At 46.5% G+C, this 27,780-nt stretch overlaps 1 protein-coding gene across 1 annotated transcript; it reads right to left on the bottom strand.

Annotated features, from left to right (window-relative positions):
* ATP1A1 (ATPase Na+/K+ transporting subunit alpha 1) lies at positions 1-27,060 on the bottom strand. Its single transcript, XM_062633004.1, has 23 exons — positions 26,717-27,060; positions 19,517-19,621; positions 18,204-18,263; positions 17,053-17,256; positions 16,584-16,697; positions 15,928-16,062; positions 15,615-15,732; positions 13,756-14,024; positions 12,549-12,747; positions 11,346-11,455; positions 9,754-9,888; positions 9,043-9,235; positions 8,424-8,599; positions 7,751-7,887; positions 5,769-5,919; positions 5,028-5,196; positions 4,265-4,419; positions 3,791-3,914; positions 2,878-3,023; positions 2,625-2,755; positions 1,958-2,059; positions 785-876; positions 1-341 (listed from the first exon to the last, which is right to left on the bottom strand). Exons 1-23 carry the CDS (start codon positions 26,726-26,728, stop codon positions 313-315), a joined length of 3,066 nt encoding a protein of 1,021 aa, XP_062488988.1. The 5' UTR covers positions 26,729-27,060; the 3' UTR covers positions 1-312.
* Between the last annotated feature and the right edge of the window lie 720 nt (positions 27,061-27,780).

Raw genomic sequence — 27,780 nt, 5'->3', positions numbered from 1 at the left:
TGGGGGCATCCTCTTATAATCCATCTTTATTTGTAAAAATCCACATATAAAATCTTCGGTTTCCTTTTACAAAAACAAAAAGGCACATAAAACTACTCAAACTCTCATCCCCATGGACTGATGGTCAGACACTCCCCCCACCCCAACCTCCTCCATTGCTTTCTCCTCCAGTCCATGTTTCTTCAGGTTTCCTTTAGTTTCAGCTCACTCCTGCCCAAGCACAGTTCTGCGCTTGCAAAGATGAAGTACACACACAGGGGAGGTGGTGGAGAGGTGGCATGGGCTGTGCGTAGAATGGTTTACAGGCGCTTTTTAGTAGTAGGTCTCTTTTTCCACCCAACCTAAGAGAAAAGAAGGGAGAAAACAGAGTTAGTCCTAAAGCAGAGTAATTAGGAGGTTCATGAGATGTCCCTTTAGGCTCTGCAGACTTGCAGTGTAGCACCTGAACTAGTAAGTGACCCATCACAATGGAAAAGTCTTGCCCAATTGCTGATGTGCTGAAGCTTTCAGGCCCTGTTCCGGCTGTCTAGAATTACCCAAAGCATTATCAGTCTTTTCCATCTATGTCAGTGCACTGGTACATTCATATGCTGCACAAGAATGAAGGGAGAGGAACAACACGTCCTTAATTTGAACTAACTGCACTATTAGTGTTGAGGAAGGGAAAACACAGCACTGCATAGTGTCTGCACTGGGGGTCCCTGAGCACTGTCAGAGCTTCTACAGAGCTCAGCAGCCTGAGGAGGCAGGGAAGGAAACACACAGATTAGCATCATGTTCTTACCACCAGGGTTGCGTCTGATGATGAGCTTTCTGATTTCATCATACAGGAATATGAGGAGGGAGTACGGGAAAGCACAGAACCACCAGGTTGGCCTGTTTGGGAGAGAAGACAGTAAGAATGCAGGCAGCAAAGATGCTCTGTGCCTAGCAGAGCTCTGACTTCAGGGCACAGGAGTGCAGGAAGGCTGCCATGTCCCTGCCTGCCAGTGCACCAGCAACCACAAAGCTGTGGTTCAGCTGAGAACCCTCCAAGCCAAGAATTACCACCAAGTTTTCTGCTGCAATAGGTTAATCCACTATTTGGCTATTAATTCCAACATGAGGTGCGTCACAGCACCTTTGTGCTTCTCTGTACCAGCACCTCCCTACCTATTAATCTAGCAGCATTTCCTCCAAGTACACATAACCTTTGTGCCCACAGCCTTGCTCACTTGAACTGCACTCATTTCCCTTATGATTTACATGTGCTAACATCTAGCTGCTGCAGGCACTGGGCAAAGGGCAGCACTTCAGAACCAAATTCTAGATGACACTTCTGAATGGGACACAAGGTGTACCAGGATCTTTTTGCCATGAAAATTTCATGGCACAGAAGCTAGAGGGGCTGTTCATAGTTTGAAACTAAACCCTGTCATGAAATGTTGCAATACTGTTGAGCAATGCTTAAGATGTTGGCACCCTTCCCACTGTTACGAAAGCTGGTCATCTGCACTATGCAGCATCTTCCCAGAGACTCCGTTACTAGTACGGTTTCTATGGGGGACAGAAAAAGGCACAAGACACCATCATCATCAGTTAGTAAAGAGTCACCTGGCCTGTGTTTTAGAGCAGTTCAACTGTCTTTAGAGATGCAGTCCCCTACCCATAAAAATACCACCATGTAAGTATAACAGCAGCTGCACTAGAGCACAGTGGTACAACTGAGGTTGTGCTGCTTTAAGTGGGGCACTGAACTGCAGGCTCCCTATAAACATTCCATAGGCAGTACAGAATATCAAACCCCTGGTGTGCCACACTACAGCAAAGGATCACTTGTACCCTCCAGCCTGAGCTCTTCTGGGTTAAAACTAGGCTTCATGCTTCACAAGCTCATAACTACTTTTATCCATCTCCCCATCCAAGCACTGCTGTTCAGTGGTACTGCCTGCTGCACAAAAAGCATGATGCAACTTACTTGAGAGGGTACATCCTTAGAGCAACATCCATGCCAGGGCAGTAAGAGAGGAAGGCAGCCAGAGCAGTCTCCTCAAAGAGACCAAATATTAAGATCTTGTTCCTAGTAGAAACAGGAAAGCAGTCAGAGACAAAGTACTTTTCCAGCTGATATCCTAAAAAAACATCTAGTTTTTACATGGTAGTGAACAGAAATAGATATTCTGGTCTAGCCCAGAAATCCACCAGATGGGGACTACCAGGCCATTAAAGCTGATGGCACAGCTGTTGCAAAGGTCTTTTATGCTCCAGAAAAAGATATTCCAGATCACAGCTAAGTCAGCAACTAACCAGCAGTAACTTTCACCACAAATCAGAGGGAGGCTGAGGTTCATGCCACCAGATCTCTTGATCCATCAGATGCTCAGCTGCCCCACAAGACTGTGTAATGGACTGTATCACTGTCCTTTGAGGTGGGCTAGCTCCCACAGACAATGCCAGAAGAAGTCATTTCACTTTGCCTCAACCATGGAAGGTATGGCAAGAAAGAGAGCCCCACTCCCTCTTTTACCCACTACCAAGACATCAGATTGTTGAAGACTTATGCCAAAATGCCCAAACACTGCTGGGATGAAGAACCAGAATACCGTGTGCTGGAGAATACATCCTCCTTGGACAGCCTGACTTACTTCATTCCCTGCTGGAAGACGGAGTTTCTTCGGGTCTTACAAATGATCAAGTCTGCCCACTGCACAACCACAATGCTAACAAAGAAGGCTGTATGGCAAGTGAACTCCACTATTTTCCTCTGTTCGTAGGTCTAGGAAGCAAAGCAGAGAGCATTGGTTCAAACACACTGCCTTTGCTCTCTGGAACTTACACTAAGTTTAGCAGGCATTAGTATTTTGGCTCGCAGGCTCTAAGCTGTGCCTCAAAACTTACCCATTGCTGCCCGTAGCTGTCTTCCACATCATTAATCCATCGGTCATCCCACTGAACTCTGATCCCTAGCAAGCCATAAGGCCAGAACCCATTCTCTGCCATGATTACAAAATAGGTGAAGAAACCCCCAAGGGCCTGGATCATACCTGAACAGGTAAGAAAGGATAAGACTGATGAAGCTACTGTGCAGTGCAATTACAATGGAAAGCAGTCTCCATGAGACCCCAAACACCTAAAAAATTGCTCCTTGTGGGGCTCTATCTCCCAGGCAACAGCTATAGAAATAGCTCCTGCTAACATCAAACTCAGCTGCATCCCTCTTGCTGAGCAGCTTCTCCTCCCAACTTCGTACAGAGTTACTTCTGTTCTGTTCTGCCCTGTACTGTGACGGCACAGTACTCAAGGACACAAGATAAAACACTCTTTGTATTCTCATTAAGCCTTGCCCACCCCCAACCCTTGCAAAATACAGTCAAGAAGGTTCCCAAGGTCTGCTGCAATTAAGCATGAGCTCCTGTCCTGCAAACTGGGCACGTCTCTGTAGCTGCCTTTAATCAAGGCTCCTAATACTGTGTGTTTAGGGATATGCTGGAGAGAATCCTTTACTTCTAATTAAACTAACAATGGGATCTATGTTCTTGCTGAACAAGTCTGAACCAGAGGAGAGCTGGTTGTCAGCCAGTTCCTTTACAGCACTATGCAATTAAACAACGTTACTGTGAAAGCGATTCAGCGGATCAAGCTGCGCAAGCCACCGCTATGTGGCATGGGGTAGAATCACAGCAAGTTCTTAACAGCCCAAGGTTCTGGCTCACATATCCCAAACCTCAACCCTACCAAGGTAGGTGGAACAATCACTGAGTTAGGGTGGTGTATAACCCCTGCTACCGCCAGAGAAAACAGACCAGCTTACCAATCTGCCCATAGGCCATGCTGATCAGCCGCTCATTCACCAGCTTGTCTGTTTTGGGATTTCTGGGCTGCCTCTTCATGATGTCACTTTCTGCTTGCTCATATGCCAGGGAAATAGCAGGGACCTTTGGAGGTAGTAAGACTGCTGTTAGAACAGTTCCAATATCCACTGCATATAGCCTTCCCTGCACCATATGTTCCATCTGAGAAACAGCACTGTCTGAAAACCATAGCTGTAGTACTCAGGAAGGCCTTCTCCTCCTCCCCATTCTCAGTTTGCCCTTACATGGAACTGAAGGGCCCTCAGTCCTCTCAGACTCAGAGATCTAGAAGACAGGGAGTATCAAATGGTACTTATTTTAAATCAGAACACTAGAGAAAACTCTATTTAAGCATTTTCCTTCCACCTGGTTCTTTCTTCAGGGTACCCCAAGAACACCCACATTTCTTCTCAAGAGAAAAAGACAACATTCACCATGTCAGTGCCCAAGTCAATGCAGAGGATTGTGACTGTTCCCAGTGGAAGGGGTATGTTTGCAATGATGAAGATCAGGAACGGCGTGATTTCAGGAATGTTACTGGTCAGGGTGTAAGCAATAGACTTCTTCAGGTTATCAAAGATCAGACGCCCTGGGTCAAGGAAGAGACAACAACTAACATAACTCTTAGTTATCAGCAGAAGGCAGCCAAGTAGCACATGGGCAGCTTCAGTATTAACACTGAAAAGCAAAATGCTAGCGCAGCAACCTGAAGGGGTTCCTTGCATGTACAGGTGAGACTGTGCTCCATGCACAGCATCACCTATACAGAGTAACAATTCTGGGCACAGCAATCAGGGTTCACTGCACACAGCAGCAGGGTATTAAGCCCTGGGCTCTGAGGATCATTAAGAACCCCTGTAAGCACCCTCTGTTCTGCTCCTGTTTGAGAGCTATTGCTCCATCAGGGAGGGAAATGTGTCAGACTCAGCTGGCAAAGATGACTCCAGACTCACGTGATAGGGAAAAGGACAAAGTAGCTTTGTTACTCAGCTGCTTCCTCCAGCTACCCATCCCAAAGGCTTGTGCTGGTCCCATGCAAAGGGAGAAGACTTCTGAAGGGAGGAGGAAAGCCCTCCTTGAAAACACTTGTTGTGGAGATAAGCTCAAAAAACAGGAGAACCCTCCAGAAACCTCTGTTCCACAGGGCATCAGTACACTGCTGAATTATGCCACTTTGCCACCACATTATAAACTCACCTTCTTCAACCCCAGTGACAATGGAGGCAAAGTTATCATCCAGCAGAATCATGTCAGCAGCCTGCTTGGAGACATCTGAGCCAGAAATACCCATAGCAACACCAATGTCAGCCTTCTTCAGGGCTGGGGAATCATTCACACCATCACCTGTGACTGCTACAATGGCACCCTAACCACAAGGAGAGGGATAGAAAGACTGAAATGAAATCATCATGTAACATGTTTCAGGCAGAAAAGCTTTCTCCTGTCTTTCAGGTGATGAAGCACAAAAAAAAACTACTTCCACTTTGTTGGAAGACCTCAATTTCTCCTTGTCCTCCCTCACCCCTTTTCCCCATTCTGATCAGGCTTGGAGAGCAGCATGAGATTGTTGCTTATATATTGTCCAGAGATGCTGGACAATATATAAACATGTCAAATCCTCCTCTCCCAAGCGCCTCCAAAGCATTTAGAAATTAAGTGTTCAACATTCTAGGATCAGAAGAAAGCCTCAGTACAAAATTAAGATACTTTCCTGAAAGACCCTTATGTATTGTAGAGCAGCCTGACATCAGCAGCTGGTGGCTGCTGACAGACTGAGATCTCAGTCTGGCCCTTTACCTGATAGCACTCAGAGGACTAAGTCCTGAGACATCAGAAGGCAGCACTGCTTAGGAGTTTTTTATATATACACACATATACATACATATATACACATCTGGGAATTCTACCATATGAAATCCTTGGACTCCCTCTCTTTACCTGGCGCTGGCAGCCTTCCACAATGATAAGCTTCTGCTGAGGAGATGTCCTGGCAAAGACAATTTCTGTATGATGAGTCAGGATGTCATCCAGTTGCTCACTACTCATGTCCTTCAAATCTGTGCCATGAACAACACAAGCTTTGGCATCCCTGCAATTAAGAGACAGTATGATGTTTTACTTCACAAGTTAAACTAAGTTTCTCATTAGCTGTATTTGCCTACTACAGCTTTCCAGTGCTCTAGGAAAAGACTGGTTCCTGCTGTGCTAAATACTAATCCAGGCAGGCTCTGCACATAAGTTTGATGATCCAAGTTTAAAAGGTACATGAGGAACACAAAGAAAAAGACAGTGCCAAGCAACAGATAAAGAGCCCCAGAGACTCATAGAGAGACTAATTCTCTCTATGGCTTTTTAAAATGAATCAAGGCACAGACTAGTTGTTTCCACAGCTCGGCCTCTCTGCAAGAGAAGAGTCCCTGGCTCAGGCTGTTGGCTTCCAACATCACAAGAGATGCTGTGGTCTTCTGCATGCAATCCTTTTTGCAACAGACTGATGATCTACATGTGGCTCTTCACAGAGAGCTCACACTGTATTACTTCAGACTATTTCACACTCTTCAACAAAAGCATGCAAGTGTTATATTTAGACTGGTTTGGTACCCTGCATGCTACGGCAAAATACCACCTCTCTAACCCAACATACCATCCCTTATAGGTCTAGGAGACTCTCCACACAGCTCATTACATCATTAGACTGGGAAATTCCTTCCCCACCCTTACAGCCAGCTGCTGACCTGCTCAGTCACACAGCCCAGTGACCCTCAGCCTGCACTGCTAGGTTGTGAAGTTACCCTTGAGAAGCAAGTAGAATTCAGCCACAATACTCATCTTCCCCAAGCAATTTCATTCTACAGGGTGTCTATTCACAGTTCATAAACTACATGGCTACCCTCCAGGCCAAACACAGGCTGGGTCAAGCTAAGCAATGCAGACAGCCCAGCCATTCTGCAAACAGCCTGCTGATGCCAAAGCACATTTTCTGAGGATGCCTCAGTTCTGCACTAGGCTGGGAGGGCTAACATTAACCCCTGTGAGGAAGGGATTCCATTTTCACATTTATTCTGCTTGTAGCTACTGACTAGTGTCAATTACCCTACCCAGTCCTAGTCCTGCTCCCTTTGACCACCTGCAATCAGACCCAGAAGAGAGTTTGAGAGCAAGAGGGACAGAACTGGGCTTTGAGTGATCAAGTTTAAGAGGCATTGCAACTCTTTTCTCTGAACAATATAAAACAGTTAAACAATTTACTTTCAGTAGCTCATTCAGTCTGGATTGTGACTATAAACAAATTCATTTTCTTTTTACCAGAGTTTTCCCATTACCTGTAAGTTACCTCACTAAATAAGCTTGACTAAGTATATGTCTGATGGCAAAACTAAACCTACCCTCTACTTAAAGATCTGGAATCACAGGAGGACACAATTTCAGGCCCTGCAGCATCATTGATCAAAACAGTCCCAAAACAGCCAACCCCCTCCCCTGTGCCACTTCGGATACTTTTCCCTGTCTGCTACATTAGGCTAGTACATGGTGCTTGTGCCGTGACATGAACCAGGCAGGGCAAATGCTCAGCTCAGGGGAAAAAGACTTCACTCAGCCAGTTGTTTCCTTCCCCCAGTGGAGGGACAGACCATCAGGACAGGCAGCTATGGGGCAGGGAAACAATGGAAGAAACTGCCAGCTTTCTGTACAGTCCTTACTTCTAACTACTTCCCATTTACAAGAGACATGCACACTTAGGACAGCCTTGTGCATTCTTCATATAACCCACGATACACACTGAAGAGCCACAACATGGTAGGCTAAGCAGATGCTAAGTTTTCATGTCTAGGGAGAGATGCTGAGGCATTATCCAAGGCAAGCAGAGAGGCAAATGCTTAATTCTTCAAACAGCTCTGGCCCTCCCCACCAGTCAGTACCTGGGGTTGACCTGGCTGACAGGAATGTTGAGTCGAGCAGCAATATCTTCTACGGTTTCATTGCCCTCAGAGATGATGCCAACACCCTTGGCAATGGCTTTGGCTGTGATGGGATGGTCTCCAGTAACCATGATAACCTGAAATGCAAATAGACTGCTGTGAAAGCTGTGCCTGTACTGCAGAGCAACACTGCTCAAAGGCAGGTCCCTTGAGATCAGAAAGGCCACGTGGCTTTTGTTCTACAAGTAAGCCTTGGCACAGAGCAAGCCTGAGGTACAGGTAGTGATCTGTTACCAGTATGCAGGGGATTGAGGTGGATGGAAGACAAAGAAAATTGTTAATTCCTAAGTCAGATTCAGTTCTATTTCCAGCCTGTGCTTTGCACTCTCATCTCAGTCAGTGCTAGGGGACATGCAGAACACACTCGAGCCAAATCACATGCTTGCTTTGGGACACCACGTCATCAGCACCTGTCAGTTTGGAGTCCAACTCTATTTTCAGTCCATTAACATACAATCATTTGTATTTAACTCAGAAATGAAGCCTCAATTAGTAGTAGTTAAATCCTGACCAATACTTCACTCACTCACATTACAGCAACACGGAGAGTAAGCAAAGCCCTTTATATCCACAGGCATAGAGCAAAGTTATTGTCAACCCAGGAATAAACTACCTTGATCCCAGCACTTCTGCATTTGCCAACAGCATCTGGCACAGCAGCACGAGGAGGGTCAATCATAGACATCAGTCCTACAAAGCAGAGTTTGTCTACAGGGAAGTTCAGTTCGTCTGTGTCAAACTGGAAGCCTTCAGGGAACTGATCGTCAGGCAGAGCCAGGTGACAGAATCCTGTAACACATCAAATCCATGTTTACTCTGTTCCTATGCATCAGGAGGCAAAGAGAGCAAATGCTTATTGCTTCTGCAAACAGCTGCACAATAACAACAGGGGTACTGAGGCAGGAGTCACACTCATGTTCTGATAACTAATAGGTGTTGCTAGGTGCCCAGGCACAGCTTGGTTCACATGCAGTGGAGCAAATCCATGTGGCCCCATATGCTTTGCTTCATTTTGATCTAGGGGACTCAGCTGCTGGGCAAGATAAGACCCTGCAGGCTTCCTTTTAGATTAAAGGCTGAAGCAGAACTGTTCCTATACGCATTGAAGCGACCTTGACTGAACGCTATGGTTACACTGCGGGAACAGAGTGCAACCCTCCAGTAAATCTATGGGGACTTTGCACAGGAGCACAAGGGACAGATCTTTTCAATTTAAGGTTGTATTTCCTTACCTAACACTCTCTCCCCAAGGCCTCCCAATTCAAGGTAGGCATTCTGAAAAGCATCTTTCATTTCCTCATCCAGTGGTTGCTCTTTGCCATGAATAAGAATGGTGCTGCAGCGATCCAAGATCCTCTCTGGAGCTCCCTTCATCACCAGCAAGTAACGGGATTCTGATGGGTTTGCATTTTTGTGGATAGACAGCTAGGGTGGAAGAAATAAAACTGGTGTTATAGACATGTACTGCGAAGGTCAAAAGTAATCTCCATCACTCAATGCGCTGTCCGTTACAGCAGCTCAGGACAGTTTGTGATATTCTGCTCTAGTTCCCATTTACCTGCACCTTAAATAGGTTCAACAACTAAGGAAAATTCCTATGTATTCTTTAACATTAACATATATAACCACAGATGTTGCAATGACCTTTTTTGTATCCAAGCTCTACCTTTTAAGGTTATTTTCAAGCAGTTCATTCCTACTCCAAGATTTGAGTTCTTCCATTCTCTGTGCACTACTGCTGCACAGGTTGGAAACATGTCTGGTCCTTTCTCAGCAGCTGACACCTTAGTGTCAAGGCAGCTCCAGAACCTCTTAACTGTATGGTCTACAAGCATGTAATGGCTAGACAAGATTTTAGTGCCAAAAAAAGTTTTGAGGCACACTGCATACAAATTTACATCAGTGCTTCACAAAGCAGCTCTCCCTTAAGTGCACATGCTTACCTGGTACTTGTTGGTAGAGTTAAATGGTATTTCCACCACTTTGGGATACCTATCTCTCATCTCCTTGACAGAACCACAGCACAGCTCAATGCATTTTAGAAGTGCAGACTCAGAAGCATCTCCTGCCACTGCTCTCTGGGGAAAGAAACAACTGTCAATGCGTACATCCCAGCAGACTCACCACAGATGATCAGATATTTTCAAAGAAACATGTATTCATCTCAGGTGTATTCATCTCAGCTTCTACGTAACACAATATGAGAGTGAATAAATAATTCTATTATCTAGTGACAAATACCGCATTTCAGAATGCCAGGCCTCCTACTCTGAGACAGCAGCAGTCTTGTGGTGCCCAAAGGCAAGCAGCCCTTTAAAAGGGCAGAGAAAGTCAGATAACCAGATGCAGCCAGAGAAATAGAGCTGGAGGGTAAACTTTAACTATGTACATTCCTTGCAACGAAGAACAGCAAATGTGACATGAAGACTGATGACATGCATACAAACACTTGCATGTGCTCTCCCACCCTAACACAAGATCAGTTTAGTGAGCCTCTAGCAGGGAAGATTTAATCTGTCCCCATCTCTTGTCCCATTAGGTTGGCACTGATAGAGATTGTAAATGGGGGTTCTCAGCCCTTGAGATCTGTGCGTACTCAATGTCCTGCTTCAGTTGCCTTTGCTGCATTTTAAACTAAATATTTCTTGCCCTTCTGGTCTCTCCATCCAAGAGAATTTGTTTTTTTTTGGGGGGGAGGGCGTTTTCTGGTTGGGTTTTGTTTTTGTGGGTTTTTTGTTTCCCCTCCTTCCTCCCTTTTCTTCCCATTTTTCTATTGCTTTTTGGTATCTAAAGACTTTTCAAAACTCCCCCCTCCCAAGTCTTCCTTAGATGGGAAGAACTCCAGCTCTTCATCTTAGGTCTAAAGAACATGACCTGAGGTTACAGTCAGAGGAGTGCTAGGGAAAAATAGTTTGTTCCATCATTTCTATTACCAGAGTACCAGAACACCCCTGGGAAGTTTACTAAGCAACATGACTAGTATTTGACAGATAAGCACCATTCAGTTAATTTCAGCCCTGGCTGTGTCACAGTTCAGAAGCAGGAATGTGAATTGATGTTCTGCTGGCACTTGCACCAGTGCTGAACCAGCAAAGCTTAAAAAAAGTCAAGACTTGCCAGTGAGAACAGACTGGCTAAAGACAGTCTCTCATGACTGCTGCCCTCCCAGCTCTGGTGTCTACTACTATGAGCTCCCAGAACTGGATGTTTGTAGCTTTTAAGTGTACAAATGCCAGAGATAGAGACTATTGGAACAGCCAGACACTGTGAAATGCCTAGGGAAGCTTTTTTGTCTTTCCTAGACCTGTCTGAAGCATCTGACCTCCCACACAGACTGTTAGTGGATGTCCAGAGTCTGCTGTGGGAAATGTATCCTCCCAGTCCCATCTCCTACAACAGTACCAAACTGCAATAAAGACTAAGAGTGGCAGATACCTCTACTTGCAGGTTCCTGCCACCCACAGGATGCAATCTCATTACCATTATGGGAGGGCAGTGGTAGGGAACAGGACTTATGTTTCTTTTAGGAACTCACCTTAAGAATTGGTATATTTTCCTGGTTGGCCTGAAACACAGCACGGTTGCAGAGACCCGCAATTCTGGACAAAGCACTCCAAGTAGCTGAGCTCTTGTCAAAGGAAGCACCTGAAAGCAAAAGAATGTCAAAAAGCACACCCCTCAAAAAATAAGCCTGAAATCCCACAGTTTTAAGAGCAAGAAGCCTTTATCTCAGAAATCAGGAACACTTAGAGCCCATTAGCACACTGTATCTCTTTCAAACCTCCTCCCTTCCCAGGTACTTGATGAGCAGTTGATTGTTTTAAGACCAGAGGGTGGAATGGCAACAGTGCAGAGAACACCTTTGCTTTCAAGTTTCCACTAACAGCAGCACCCAGCAGCAGCCATGCTGACAAAGCCAAAGAATTTTGGACAGATAACATTCTTTCAGAAAGGCCTATTGAGAGCCTCCATGTTGTCTCACTTTATCCATCACCCAGGAACTGGAAGAAACAGCTCCCAAAGGAACAATCCTTAAAGAAAGATCCTGCTTTTCTCACACTGACCCTTAGGTTGGCTTCAAGGGAGATGAACTGAACAGCAAATTTGGTTGTACTGAACCGTTCTGGAGAGGTAAATACCTCTCTCAATTGCACAGGACACTGAGATTTCAGATTCTTATCAATACCTAGAAGAAACTTCCCGCAGAAGTCTTACACTCATTGCTACTGCTCTGCAAACACAACCAGGATATTTTGGGAAAACCCTTGTTTAAGGGCAGCCATCTATTTCAACATGGGAAATTCCCCATCTACGTCCAGGTCAATTTATTACCAGGGTCAACACCTCTGCTGTCCACACTTGCAGCAAGACTTAAGGTGGGGCAACTTCATCAGATATATTTTGGCAAAAATAATCAGCTACTCTGAAGTACAGAACAGCAAACATTTCTACACACAGGACAAACAAAGGACTGAACATTCAAGAGACTCAAATTCCAGTGGAGTAACTCTGAGCAAAAGCAGCCTATGTGGAGTTTAGGGATTAAACAGAACTGTGGAAAAATGCAAGCTTTCTCTGTGTCACCTTAAGTCTTTTAATGCTCATTGTAGATCATACGTTTGAAATCCTTGCAGTGTGAACTTCACTTGGACTGGACAGCTAGAAACATGGGCTCTTAGAAGTACAGGTGTACAAGAAGCCCCAGGGAAACGCCTCAAGCACAAAGAGATGTTCTTACCACTCTGGTTCTCTGTAGTATCGGCCTCATGAATCTGATTGTCAAACCACATGTGTGCAACAGTCATACGGTTCTGTGTCAGGGTGCCTGTTTTGTCAGAGCAAATAGTGGATGTGGAGCCCAGGGTTTCCACAGCCTCCAGGTTCTTCACCAAGCAGTTCTTACGAGCCATCCGCTTGGCTGTTAGTGTCAAACATACCTGGAGACAAGGAAGAAGACAGGTTAGATGTGACTGTGCTACCCAACCCACTGTGGGCAGGGAATGATAAACTGCTTATGGGCCTGCAGCAATTCCCTAATTCCATGCTCACCCTGCCAGTGCAAAATAAACAGCAGCAGTTAGGCCTAGTTGCTAGGCTTAAATGACATTTTCCAGAAGGACTCACAAGGATTTAGTTTCCATCTTTTCAGGGCATTCGGAAGCAAATAACATGCCCTGGAGTAACATTTTAGTTAAAGTTGCAGCTCCCTAATCATATGAATTCTCAAAATAGATGGAGGGAGACCACATATGAGAAGGCCCAAAATAGCTTTAGTGATAGGGCTGCAACTTACTGGTGTAAGAAATGAGCAGCCCCAGTTACCCTTTCTTGCCAGAGGCTCTTACCTGGTTCTAGCTCCCAACTGTTCATTCCCTGCTTCAGTTGCTGCTCTGTTTCCTCAGGCTGCATGGAAGCCTCCAGCCCTGTCAACCTCCTCCACAGCTGAGCACACCTAGATATTCTCACTATGGTCTCTCACACTATGTCTTTGGGAAACCAAATTTACAAGAACCTCTGCCAGATCCCAGATCAAGAGCTGAGGCTAGAGCAAAGCTTGCAGGATGCTCCACCAGCCCTTCAGCGATGGAGGGGCTGGTGTGCATATGGGTGTAGACACAGTTGTAACAGGAAAGCCCCTTTTTGCACAGAAAAGACAAGTCCAGAACTACCAGTCTTGCTCATTTCAGTTCTACAAAGCCAAGCCTCTGTGCAGGTCTAGCTTAGGGACCCGTCTTTGTTAGATAAAGAGCTGCAGAACTTGACATTGATTGAGGCAGCTAGTCTGAATACATCGAGTTCAGAAAGCCTAACACTACACACTCACCACAAAGTACCTTCTATTAGTTTAGTATTTACCTCTGAATGCACACTGAGCATAAAGCACTCCACCTCCTCATAAGCCATATATGTAACTCATTCAAGCTTTTTTTCTCAGCTTCACTCACCGTGACAGTTGCAAGCAGCCCCTCAGGGACATTGGCAACAATGATCCCAATGAGGAAGATCACAGCTTCCAGCCACGTGTATTCGAGGATGAGTGAAAGAATGAAGAAAGAGACACCCAAAAACACAGCCACTCCAGTGATGAGGTGGATAAAGTGCTCAATCTCCATGGCAATTGGAGTTTTGCCCCCTTCCAGTCCAGAAGCCAGACTGGCAATACGGCCCATCACAGTGCGATCCCCAGTGCTAATGACAATACCACGGGCAGTGCCTAGACAAAAGAGAGGTGTTAGAAAACAAAAACCCTTCCCAAAACACACTAAACTGAATTTGTTCAGCCTGTCCTAGAGTTTAGCAAGCTTTGCCCAAGATTCTGCAGATAGGCATTACAGCAGCTGAAGTCTCCCACTGCAGCATTTCTTAATCTCTAGCAGAACAAGAGATATGTGGAAGTGAGTGCTGCACAGGATTCTCATATGACTGGTCAAGCTGTAAGCTCTCTCCCTTCCATGCCAGAAAATCAAGTGCCAATTGCAGGGAATTAGAAGATATCTTCAAGTAGATGATATCCTCTTCCCTCCTTTAGGAGAGGGCCCATTTTCTCTCCCAGAGGCTTTTGAGAAAGATTAAGAATATCTTTCAGTTTGGCTGGGTTGTTTTTGTATTGTTGTTTTGTTTTTTTTTTTTCCTTTGAGGGTTAGTGTCCTGGGTTCAGCTGTAGCAGTTATTTTTCTCCTTCCTAGTAGCTGGTGCAGTGCTGTGTTTTCAATTTCAGCCTGAGAACAATGCTGATAACACACCAATGTTTTAGTTGTTGCTCAGTAGCACTTGCCCCATCAAGGGCTTTTCAGTCTCATGCTCTGCCAATGAGGAGGAGGCACGGGAAGCCAGTGGGGAGCAGAGACAGGACAACTGACCCAAACTAGCCATATGGGTATTCCATAGCACAGCACATCATGCCCAGTATAGAAACTGGAGGGAGTCACCCAGAAGGCCCAGATCGCTGCTCAGGTTGGGCGGGGTATTGGTCAGCAGGTGGTGAGCAATTGCACTGGGCACCACTTGTGTTTCTTGGGATTTTTTCCCCCCTTCCATTTTTAGTTTTGTATTCTCTCCCCTTGTTATTTCCTTTATCATTATTATTATTAGCAGTAGTAGTAGTTTTGTATTATGCTTTAGTCATTGGACTATTCTTATCTCAACCCATGGGGTTTACATTCTTTCAGTTCTTCCCCCCATCCCTCTGGGGAGCAGGAAGGGGAAAAGTGGGGGTTTAAACCAAGACAGGTCAAAAAAAGCAGAAAACAGTTTGCTGGTGAGAATCTGTCAGGAGATGACACAATAGGAGTCCTCTCCTGACAGAACTCTGCACCATCACTGAACAGTCACAGCTTGACACCCTGTGGAAATGGAAAAGATGCTCTGGGCTTCGGCACAAAGGCTGCTTACCATCATACTCAGCTGCAACGGGAAGTTCTGCCAGAGATGTTTGAATTTCCTACTTTCTGCAGCAGCTATAGTATTCCTTACAGCTCTACTTAACCATTGTGCTTTGTATTACATTATCCATCATAAGATATCATTATTGCACTTTAATGCTGCTGTAGTAAGGCAGTCATGCTCAAAAACACACTACATAGCTGTGTGTGTCTGAGCAGAAAAGAACAGTGCTGTGGAGTCTTCTTGGGCCATTAAACATTATTGCAGTTGGAACAGACAAAACCTTTGCTAGGAACTTCCAGCCTGCTCCTGCATGGTAGGAGTATGCTACCAACTGAACTCAGACCATCTGCATTGCTTATCTTTGCAGTTCAATCACTAGCATTGTTGACACTTCAAAGAAAGTAGGACAGTCACATACCTTCCACACAGTTGGTGGAAAAGAAGGCAATATTCCTAGTCTCCAGTGGGTTTTCATGGGAAAAGTCTGGAGACCTGGTCTGAGGTTCTGATTCACCAGTGAGTGAGGAGTTATCCACCTACATGGAAGGGAATACTCTGTCATACACAAGCAGGCTGATGATTTCAGCAATGCAAGCAAGTAAAATACTAGTCACTCTCCCCCCTTCTCTTCCACTCCATCACCCACTGATAGCATAGGAGACATTCTTTGAAACCAGACCAATTCATCATCCTTCTTAATGAAGCTTTCAGAGAGTCTGTCACTGCTGTACCTTGCAACCATGTGCAGATATGATCCGAAGGTCAGCTGGGATTCTGTCTCCTCCTTTTACCTCCACTAGATCTCCAACTACAACACCTTCAGCATTTATGCTCATCTTCTCACCATTTCTGACTACAAGAGCTTGCTGAAAGACAGTGAAGAAACAACCTATGTCAAACAAAACTCTTAAGAAGGGGATCAAAAGATGAGTATCTTAAAATAGTTCTGCTATGGCTCTAAGAGGTTTCTACTTGTAGCAAGACATTTATCTCCAATATGCATGTTACTTAAGGAAAACAGCTATTTTTGTTTTCTTGATATTAAAGTTCCTTGCTGCCAAGGTGACAATAAGATAGTTATGATACAGACTGTTTGTGAAGGAATCTGAGTTTTAGTACTTATCACACCAGTTAATGAACTCCCCAGACAATAGATAAAGTGTCCTATGAATGTTAGTAAGCTGGTGGAACCCAAGAGTACCCTGACATATTAGAGTTGTTACTTAGAGCATAAAGAGGAAGGAGTTTCACAGACCCTTCAAAATTAAGAGCCAGTAACCCACACTAATAGCCAGGCGTTTTGCAACTGAAGTCAACATTTAAAACAGTTAATAACCTTGAGCACACTACAGCTTGGCAGATCTCAAAGAAATGAGGCATTCCATACCTGAGGCACCATGTTCTTGAAGGACTCCATAATCTTGGAACTTTTTGCTTCTTGGTAATAAGAGAAACAGCCAGTAATGATAACCACAGCTGCCAACACAACACCTAGGTACAGCTACAAGGAACAGAGAAAGTGAGTCAGAGGATGATCTGCCTGAGAGGCAGTTTGTCCAGATAAACGGTATTTGGCTTGGTATTTGAGTGCCCCATTAGAAAGCATGGAGGTACTTGCAGTCTCTGTACATTTTGTACACAAAGGCTGTCCACAAGCTAGTGTTAACACAACACAGAGGAAGCTGGCTGTTCATTTCATTATGTGGAAGCATTCCAAAGCATGTTAAGCTCACACACTGAATTTCCCCTGGTTATGGGAAAAGCTTCTGGACTGAATGCTTAAAGGAAGTTAATCTGCTTTGAGCCAAAGAGGCTGCTGAGCATGCCTTTGAGGTAAACCAGACATTTTTACTTACATTATCATTGTTGGGCTCTTCCTCCATCACACTTTGTATGCCGTAAGCCAGAAAACAGAGGATAGCACCAATCCACAACAGGAGTGAGAATCCTCCAAAGAGCTGCCGACAGAACTTTACCCATTCCGGAGTAGTGGGTGGGGGTGTGAGGGCATTTGGGCCATCACGAGCCAAAATCTCAGCTGCACGTGCAGAAGTTAAACCCTACAAGAAAGGTTCCCTTTATAAGGATCATGGCAAGACCAACTGGGGAAAGTAGCTCTGAGTTTGTTCCTGTTCTACCACAGCAACAAGGAGATGCTAAGAGGTAATGGAGATCTCCACAAAAGCCAGGGCTCTGCAACACAAGTGCAGGAGCAATTCTCTTCAAGAAGAGGAGCTACAGTATGTTGAATTCTGCTGGAGGAGCCATAGGACTACAAACACTGAAGAAGGGCAGGACAAGAAGGCTACAGCAGCAGACCTTGAGATCTGAGCAACAGCCCATTCTATGAAATTATGGAACAAGTGAAAGCTGGGGGCCATAAAGATGATGACACTTTGGATTAGCTTTCCAGGAAGTTCAGCTTTCAGAAGCCAAGGTCTTTGACAGAAATAAGCAAGCCTGATGTTATAAGGTAAGAGCAGGCTTGTTGCTATACATGACCATGCAAAAAAAAAAATGCATTAAGCAAAGCAAACAACAGCCAAGGTGCAAAGCCACTGCAGTGCTTCTGTACTGGACTTTGAGGCTAGTTAGGCCATTTGCACATCTCTTACTACAAAAGGGTAATATTTTAACTGCTACTAGCCACCATTAAGTCTGTAGGTATGTGCTAGCTCACTAGACTACATCTGCAACTTAACAAGCATTTGCCTTTATTACAAACTCCTCAGGAAAAAAGCCCAACATAAATCCAAAAAAATCAACTTGACCTTGGAATAATTCAAATAAAGTCATTAAATTATTGCAGCCAGGTTCTACAGTGGGAGGATGAAGAGAATTATTTGTGAGCTCAACAGTTCTCCCAAAGCCTGGGAAACTCAACTGGAGGAGGGGAGATTAAACAAAAAAATGCAGACCACCCAGATCTCCCTTTGTGAAGTGCTCTGAACCGAGACTGCTCCTTTTCAGATCAGGGAAGGACGGAAGGAAAATAAAGTCTACCTACCCGACTCAAGTCTGTTCCATATTTACGATGAAGTTCATCAAGGCTCAGTTTGTGATCATCCTGAAAGATAAGAAAATGGCTGGGGTTAGGGGGAGAAGAGATCACAGTCCCTGCAGGTTGATAAGCAAGAACTCAGCAATTCCACACTCCACCCCAGGTTTCCCATTTGTAACAGTCTGATGAGAGAGCAGGACCCTAACACATCTTCTCTGTGAAGAGAATCTCTATCTCATTCTGCAACTCAAAGCGGTCCCATCGTAAGCATCCTTGTGGTTATCTGGGAATGACATGATGGCTTTTCAAACAAACTGACTATATCTCAGTGCTGCCTTTATACTCCCAGAAGATTCTGTGAAGCCTCAGTGGGTTTTGTTGGTTTTTCTTTGGTTTAGGCTTTCTTTCTGGTGGAGTTTTTGTTTGGTTGGGTTGTTTTTTTGGATTGGGGGCAGGAAGGAAAGGAGTTGGGGGGGAAAGTCAGAATGTACAGAATATTAACACTGTAGTTTCACACATTTTTAAGTAATGCTGCCAGCTTAAGCAGTGTTTCTTCTCACAAAGAGGCTCCTTTTCACAGTTGGATCATGTTGGTGCAGAGCAGTGCCTCACTGAAGAGGTTCTACTGGAGGGAGCAGACACCTTAAGTTGGCATTGCTAGTGGGCACAATCGCACCTCCAAGCAAGCTTTAGATTTCTCTTTCCCTAAAAGACCCTAAGAGAGGGTCCAAAAACATGAAAGTCCAGAATCAAAACCACAGCACAGAAACAAAACCTGCATCATCTTTCAAGGAGAGCATATCTAAGCTGGATGACACTCACAGACAGATGTACAGCATCATCCAACATTCACAGATGGGGATGGGAGACTCCTAACAGCCTCAAACATGATTAGAAGGAATAATACCGAGGTCTGAGCAGAGGCCAGCAGTAAATGGAGCTGTACAGACTCCAATCAGCTGGAATGAAAACAGCAGTCTTACTCACATGACAGCACAATAAAGCCTGCACCACTGCTATCCAGACAGTGCTTGCCTGGGTAAGGAAATGCAGCTAGACTGTGCTATGGGTAACAAGGCAAGCAGAGACTTGGGTTCTGTGTCAAGTGCCTTTTGAGGAGTGATGTTTCAGGGCCTACTATGTACCTGTCTTGATGCTAAAACATTTGCAGCATGACTGGCTTGGAGACAGCAGGGACAAGATGGGATATCAGTGCTTTCAGTCACACCATGTTATCGGCACACCAGTCACATTAGGCACAGGGCTTTGGGGGAAGTGAACATTCTTAAAGCTGCTCTTCCCATGCCCTACACTCTTACCATTGAGACTTCCTTTTTAAGCTCATCCATGTCCCTCTCCTTCTTCCCCTTTTTCTTCGAGCCATGCTCTGACGTAGCAGTGGGCTCATACTTGTCTCTTCCAGCCTGAAAGAGAAGACAATACCATTAGAAACAGCCTCTACAGCAGTACCACTAACCATACAATACTGACACGCAGACAAAACTATTATGGATTATTAAAGTTGTCTATAGCTAGACTTTACTAAAGCCTTTGACACTGTTTCTCACAGCATCCTCCTGGAGAAACAGGTGCTCAAAACCTTCAGTGGGTAAAAAAATGGTTAAACAGCCAAGTCCAAAGAGTGGTGGTGAATAGAGTTAAACCCAGTTGGCGGTTGGTCACAAGTGATGTTGCCCAGGGCTCAGTATTATCGATGATCCAGATGAGGGGACTGAGCATACACTCAGTACTGGTGAGGCCTGCACCTCAAATACTGGGTTCAGTTCTGGGCCCTTCACTACAGGAGAGACACTGAGGTGCTGAAGCGGGGCCAGAGAAAGACAATGGAGCTGGTGAAGGGTCTGGAGCACACGTGTGATGAGGAAGGGCTGAGGGACCTGGGAGGTTTAGGCTGGAAAAGAGAAAGCTCAGGGGGGACCTTATTGCTTTCTACAATTGCCTGAAAGGAGAATGGAGCCAAGAGGTGGCTGATCTCTTCTCCCATGTAACAAGTGACAGGACAAGAGAAACTGCCCCAAATTACACCAGGGGAGGTTTAGACTGAAGATCAGGAAAAACTTCTTAGCCAAAAGAGTTGTCAAGTCCCAGGGCAGTGGTGGAGTCACCATCCCTGGAGATACGCAAGAGACATGTAGATGTGGCCCTTAATGACATGGCTTAATGGTGGACTGGGCAGCGCTGGGGTAATGGTTGGACTCTATGGTCTTAAAGGTCTTTTCCAACCTAAAGAATTCTATGACTCTATGAAAGATAAGCCACTTCAATAAATAAAAGAAAAAAAACCCACAAGCTAGTGAGCAGACAAGTCTGCTGAACAGCATCCCTGACAGATTAAAGCCAGACATTGTGCAAGTACAGCAGGGAAGAAAGCAAGCTACATGCTATTCAGTCAGTCTTTATGCACAAGCCCCAGCTCAAGCTGAAGGAGCAGAAGAAACCAAGACTCGGGTGCACAAGTATGTTCCCTTCAAGGCTTTAACTCTTCCCCCCCTCTCAATCTTCCACATCCTCTAGCAGGTTGCAGCCTATCAACTGAAGATAAATAAAAAGTGGTATCTCCGATGGCTCGAATCTGGGGGATCAGTTCCAACACTTTCTTTTTCAGTTTGGCACTCTAGCTGGCTGGTTACACAACAGAAATCTGCTTTCAATTTATGGCAGTTTGACCATTGAGAATGGCATACAAAGCCATAGTACACTTCTGCAAATCCAGCCTGGGCTCAATCTTGCTTACTCTTCACAGAGCAGATGATTTGCTTAAAGCTTCTTTATTCAGATGGATTTTCATTCACTCCCACTGTGGTTAATTCTGCGTGAAATCACGCAGAGAGTTAGATCTTGTAATGATGGGGTAAACAAGCACCTAAGGACAAATTGTGACATAGCACATATAAACATCACTTAAAAGATGAAAAAGTACAGAAGAATTACAGGCAGAAATAACCCTAAACGGCAAGACACCCTAAACTGAACACCCTGGAAGGTACCAAAACCAGGCACCACCACAGCCTTGCAGTGCAGCTCCTTCTTCAAGTACTCCATACATTTCCAGCCTCTTGCAAGCCTCCAATGGCAACTTTTCCCTTCCATTCTGTGTGGGACCTACCACATCCCTGCCAAGTTTAACATGATGAGATTTTCACCCAATGAGCTCCGCAAGAAGTCTTTTGAGATCAAACAGGAGTTAGTGGCACCAAACTGTTAACACGATTAAGGACAGGTTTCAAAGGCATCGCCTTGCTTGATCTCTGCATGAGCACCTCAAATCACAAACTGGATTCCTGAGCTATCTGGACACAGAAACTGTTGTTAGGATGCAAGAACTGTCCTGTTGAGCAGCAAACATGGGAAAGCTTTATTATTTACTCCAAGAGAAGTAGAAGCCAAAACCAAAAGTGACACTAAAGGGAAAACAGAAGAAAAAAAAAAACAAAACCCCACGACTTTTCTAAAAGCAGCTGTCAGTTACATCACGAAGAGGATTTTTATTGTTCTGAGAAAGTTCTGTGCACACCACTGCAGCCACAGTCCTACATTTCACATGCACAGAAGCCCTCTCTTGCCCTGTTCAGTAAAAGCAGGCTTGGCATCCCCTGCAGCCTTGCATACAGCTATAGAGCTGTGCAATGGAACAAGTTCTGAATAAGTGGAGCTGAGAAGTTTGCCTCCTCTCATCCAGGAAAAGGACACAGAACTACAGACTGTCAGCATTCCTTACATTCTCTTTCCTGCACCAAAACTCCCATTTCACTTCATTAAAAAAAAGAAGTGAAAGCCAGAGAACTGGATATCATCAGGATACTTGCATGCCAGCATCACAAAAATTTGCCATGGGGCAAGTCAAAAACAGTTACCATGAGGCATTTCTCTCATTCAGTCTCCAAAGGAAACAACTCCTGATTTCTGCTAGAGCTCTAGCAGACAAGTCCAAACACAGTCCTGCACGTAATACATGCTTCTTGACTACTGCACGAGGCAATAAATGATTTCTAACGAAAGTGAAGGAGCCGGTGCCTTGAGTAACAGTCCATCACCTTCAGTTTCACCCCCTTCCCCCAAGAAAAGCTTGGCAAGCTCTTCCTGGTGACCGAAAAGCCTCCTGGTTCTTTGAAACTTCCCCAGCTTACAGGCTGGCAGGCATTTAGATCGTTCAGCTACAGAGACAAATGACAAGTGGGTAAGCATGAAAAGGTTCACCGCTCTTGTTTAAGCATGATTTGCTTAAAAAAAAAAAAAAAAAACCAAACTCGAGCAAAACCCCCAGCGATCAGCTGCAGCCTGGACAGAAAGCAGTTACTTGTTTCTTTAAGCACCCATGTAATTGAGCCTTAATGGAATCCATCTTCTGGAGCTCAGAGTTCCTCCCTTCTGTTGCTTTAGTACTGCATCTCACCCTTACACAAAAGGTAAGTCAGTAGCATTGGTTGCAGCTCTTGCCATACAATCATTTCACACAAAGTATGAAACTTCCTGCTTCATCATTCAGATCTGAACTTGACACATCCCTCAAAGTCCTGCCCCTTTTCTGTGCCTTCAGGCCCTTTGCGTCTCTTCTAGCAAGATGAGCCCAACCGTTCAACAAAAGGCTAGTGCTGGCTGGGCTGCCAGGGGAGGAGGGGGTCATCCCACCCCTCACCACTGTAGGATTTCCCTGCTCTCTCCCTCCTTTTCCTGCCATACAATGTGAAGAAGGTTTACGGTACTCCAGACCCACATCTTGCTGAGAAATAATCACATGGCCTGAATACAAAGGAAGGCCTGTCATCAGAAATGTCACCCCTGTTACTTGACTTGGCCTAGGAACTCTGACTCATCAAATGCCACAGAAAAAACATAGCTTTGGGGTGCTTCCCCCCCCCCCCCCCGGGGTTAACCACTACATTTGTACATACCAGTGTAAGAAGTTTCATACAGCTCCTGGAAAATCCTATTATCTGTCCGATACACCTTATGCTTTTCCACTCTGGACTAATTGAGCCATTGGTGGCTGATGTTCTCATCAACACAAGGTCTGATTGACCAGGAAACCATTTGCACCAGGGAGGGGTGCAAATCAGCCTCAGAAGTACACTATTCTAACATCACCTAATCCAAGAAGAAACGTCAAGCAAGAGCCAAAACAAATTACACCGTCTCTGGAGGCCTGGTCTGTTCTAGTACTTATGTCATTATAGTGCAGAGAAAACAGAAAAGTTACTGTCCTGCTGCCTCATGAGACAGTCTTCAGTAAATATATTAACCAGATGAGTCATGATACAGACTATGCCTACTGGATTGGAAATACCACTCTGTGACCCTATATAATCCTAGCAAGGGATGTGAATACCTTCTCTGGATCCTTCTTACTCCCTCCCAAGAGCTGCATTCAATCTCCTATCTTTAATCAGAAGTCTAATCAACTGCATCAACTGACCAGCATCTAGGCCAGTACAAAGCAGCTTTTACTCAACAGCTAGTAATTGCTCATTGCGCACACAGTGCCACTTCTCAAATTATGGAAGGACAAATTTACCTCCCAACACAAGGGATCTAAACCTTGCAAGTGCTTTCATCATTAGGATAAAACCAGGAGCATCCACACACCTTAAGTCTTCTCTGGATATTAGGACAAACATCTCTACTTCTCACAGAAGCTGCCTGAAGACCCAGCTGCAGAGCTTGCTTTCCAAATGCCACCAAACTGTGCAGCTGAGCAGCCCTTCCTGGCTTTTCAATGCTGTGCCAGCTACAGAGTGTCATCTCCCACACTTCTTTGCCTGGAACATTAGTACACCTTTCCATAGACCTAGACATCTGTAGGGGTTGTCAAACACATGAAGATGAGTGGCCTGGACACAGTTCTCTATAGGAGCTGGTGACTTCAGTTTCCCCTTGCAAAGGCCTGGGTGAAGCACAAGCTTCGGCACTTTTCAGCAGGTCAGGATCCCACCAGGTTGTGTGATAATCCACGGGGACAGACCACTTGCTAGAAACCCTTCATCCCATTACACCACACTTAGCAAAAAACATGGGCTGACTAGGCCCAAGGTTTTCCTTAGCAAAGGCATATCCTCTAGCCATAGCGATACAAAGTTGGAATGAGAAAGGTGGTGGAAGAGTAATTTATTCAGATTTCTTAACTGCACCAGATAAGCACTGCTTTGATGAGTAACATTTCTCCTCAGTTGGTCCATTATGCAATAATCCTTCCCTAGTTTCTGACTGGCAAAAACCTTAACTGGGGTTCAAGCATTAGCAGTGAAATCCAGAGGCAACTCAAAGCACCCGCTAACGACTACGGCTATGCCTGTGCAGGCAGGGAGATGGAGTAAAACACACTGCTGCCTGCAGACAGCTTCCAGGCAGCCCTGAGCAGAAATGAAATCCTGTCTGCTTTCCTCCACTACACACACCCCCTTGGATAATCTGCTTTTTGGGCTGAACAACATAGCTGGGCAGCTCACAGCCCTCCCCCTGTCCCGTTACCATTTAAAGTAAAACAGACACCCCGCTTGGCTTCTCCTCACAGGCTCAGAGGCAAGGAACTTGTTCTCTCATACTCAACGCTCCTACTTTCTCTTCCAGCCCAGGCTCCCGCGGAAGGGAGGTTTTCTTTCTAGGCACCCCAGCTCTGGGCAGACACATGCTGTACAGGGTTGCAGCTACACACTGCCTTTTTCACAAGCCTTGCTCACATCTCCATTTTTCAGGGGGTCCCCAATTACCCACATGCATTCTCACTGCTAAATCTTGTGACTTGCTGTAAGAAAGCCTGAGGTAGCTGTACACTGTTGAATTATTCCTCTTGCTGTCACTTTAGTTTCACGCCAAATGCTGCTTTATTATCCATGCAACCTACAAAAGCTGAAATAGAAGAGACACAGCTAACAGTCTTCTGGATCAGAAGCCATTTGTATCTCCTATTAGTGCAGCCAAAGCAGCGCGAAACCCCCAAAACCTTCTGCGCTGCACTTATACATACACATGTAACTCCAAGGCTTCTTTGACGATTTAGAGCATCCAGAAGACTGCTGCACCACCAAATCCTCCCTCGGTGTTTTATCTTTTAGACGACCTCTTACTGTGCACACTACCTGTTGCCCACCAGACTGAACTACATCATGCTGGGCTGCCAGGCATCAAAAGAACTTCACTGAGGAAAAAAAATACACACAAACACATCCCCAAAGCCACCCCACTCCCTCCTCACAATTCCCTTTTCCAAGTAACTGTCCCTTCAGCCATGTTCTTGCAGGTCCCCTACTATTCTGGCAGTTATGTCAACATTGCCGCCTGCTGTACCACGTCGATGAGGACAATGCAAAGCCAAGCCAATGTTTGAACAGTGCTTGGGAAGCACAGAACACCTGCAGGCAGGGATGAGGCTGCCACCTCTGCATCTCAAGGCCCTGCGTGGCTCACCCTCTCCTGGAGGAGCGGAAAAATCTGGGAGTTTTCCAGGAATGAGTCTAAACCAAAAGTAAATAAAAGTCTATACCCTCCAACTATACAGGATACAGAAGGAAGTGTTTGAGTGGAGGGGAAAAAGCAAACAATCAAACAGTAAAAATCCAGAAACTGGTCTTTACTTTCTGAAAACAAAATAAAACTGGAGCAACCCAAGAGATGTTTCTGCTCCACACACGGGCGCTTGATCACAACATCCAACTTCAGAAAGTCTTCACTCCTGTGTTCAACAGCCTTCACGTTCACTTTTCGGTAGTTAAAAGGTACGATCTGAATTAAGAACTCTTCCTTGCGGGCTACGAGATAGAAACAACGCTGGTACAGGGCAGAAACCATGGCACGGCCTTCTGCGAGGCTTTTACCACCTCTATTAACAGTATAAGCACAGTAAAGTCAGGGGCGACCGCCACCCTCCTACCACCATCACCCCCTCACTGCTACCAAGAGGAAAATGAACCCTAATAATCTTCACAACTCTCCTTCCCCCCAGGGTCCTCCCGTCTCAACAAGTCTAAAGTACTCTTAGGGAGACACGGGAGCAGCCGTTCTCGGCTCCAAAAGGGCATCAGATAACACCAGCCCCGGGGGCTACGGGCCCCACATGGCCGGGAGGCTAGAGGCCTCTCTGAGGGAGACCTCGGCGATGGGGAAGGCGGCGGGTTGGAACCGGCACCCCCCCCCACAATACACACACATCCCCACCCGGGCTCACCGGCACCGGGCCCCCTCCGCGGCCATGTCTGCAACAGGGCCCGCCGTGCGCGCCTCCCGCCCCGCCCGTTACTTCCTCTCCCGGAGGCGGCGGGCGGGCTGGCGGCGACCGGGGCGCGTTGCTCGGGGGCAGCAGCACCGGCGACGCCCTCTAACGGCTGTTACCGTTTACCAGCCCGCCCCGGCCACGACGTGGCCTCCCCCTCACCCCCCCTTTCCCCGACACAGACAAAGCGGAGCCGCGCCCGCCGCAGCCGGAGGGCAACGGGGAACGGCCATGGTCCGGCTCCTTGAATTTCCCACTCCCGGCCGTGCGCTTCCCCCCCAGCCCCGCCGCTCACCCCTCTGCCCATGGTGCCGGGCAACGGCGTGCGGGTCAAGCGACTGCGGGCGAGGAGCGGGGCTCAGCGGCGGCGCCACGTGTCCCGGCCGGCGGCAGGTGCGGAACAATAGCAGCACCCCGGCCGCCGCTCGTTTTCTTCTTCTCCTTGTTTCTCCTCCTCGGCTCCTCTCTTCGCCTCTCTCCCTACCCGGCTCGCTCCTCTCTGTGGCCGCAGCCACCCACAGCTCCAAGAGCCGCCGGCTTCCCGCCGCATAAAGAACCCCCTCCACGCCGCCCCGCCCCGCTCCGGTCCGCCCCTCCGAGGCGGCCGGGAGGGGACGGGACGGGACCAGAGCGGCGGAGGGGGCGGAGAGCCGGGGCTGTGGGCGGGTATGGTGCCCGCGGGCCCGTCACCGGGTGCACTTCGAGGGTTACCTCGGGTGCCCCAGCCGCGCCGCTGCCTCGACAGGGAGCGGGGCTCCTTCCGCGACGGGGAAGGCTCGTCCCGCCCGCCCGGGGGCGAGGCCGCCGCCATGCCATGCCGGGCCGCGCCGGGCCGGCCCCTCGCCGCACGGAGGGAATTTGGCGGTTAATCCTTCGGGAGCCCGCCCCGCCCGAAGTCATAGAATCATGGAATGGTTTGGGTTGGGAAGGAACTTAAAGCTCACCCAGTTCCAACCCCCCTGCAATGAGCAGGGACACTTTCCGCTAGAGCAGGTTGAATGTCTCCAGAGACGCTGCACCCATCACCTCTCTGGGCAGCCTGTGCTAATATTTTACCACCCTTACTGGGAACATTTTTTTCCTCCAATCCAGCCTTAATCTCCCCTCTTTTAGTTTAAAACCAATATCCTATTGCAACAGGCTCCTTTTAAGAACTAAAAGGCCCAGTCTCTTCCAGGCTGAACAACCCCAACTCAGCTTTTCCTCACAGGAGAAGTGCTTCATCCATCTGATCATTTTTGTGGCGCTTCTCTCGGCTCTCTCCGACAGGTCTGTGTCTTTACTGAGGGCCCCCGAGCTGGATGCAGCACTGCAGGCGACATCTCGCCAGAGCATAGCAGGAAGGCAGAACCACTTCAC

The sequence above is a fragment of the Pezoporus occidentalis genome, unplaced genomic scaffold (genome assembly GCF_034315485.1).
Source record: "Pezoporus occidentalis ecotype Australia unplaced genomic scaffold, CSIRO_AGI_Poc_V1 ctg111, whole genome shotgun sequence".
NCBI classification, from domain to species: Eukaryota; Metazoa; Chordata; class Aves; order Psittaciformes; family Psittacidae; genus Pezoporus; species Pezoporus occidentalis.
The sequence above is the reverse complement of the archived record's forward strand: the minus strand, read 5'-3'. Positions and strand labels throughout refer to the sequence as shown.

What these genes read in the sequence shown, in the direction of transcription:
- ATP1A1 (XM_062633004.1), bottom strand. An exon ending in TACTACAGAGAACCAGAGTG is followed by an intron (nt 11,456 to 12,548) that starts GTAAGAACATCT and finishes TTTTGCTTTCAG; the next exon opens with GTGCTTCCTTTGACAAGAGC. An exon ending in ACTCTACCAACAAGTACCAG is followed by an intron (nt 9,236 to 9,753) that starts GTAAGCATGTGC and finishes CTTCCACCCTAG; the next exon opens with CTGTCTATCCACAAAAATGC.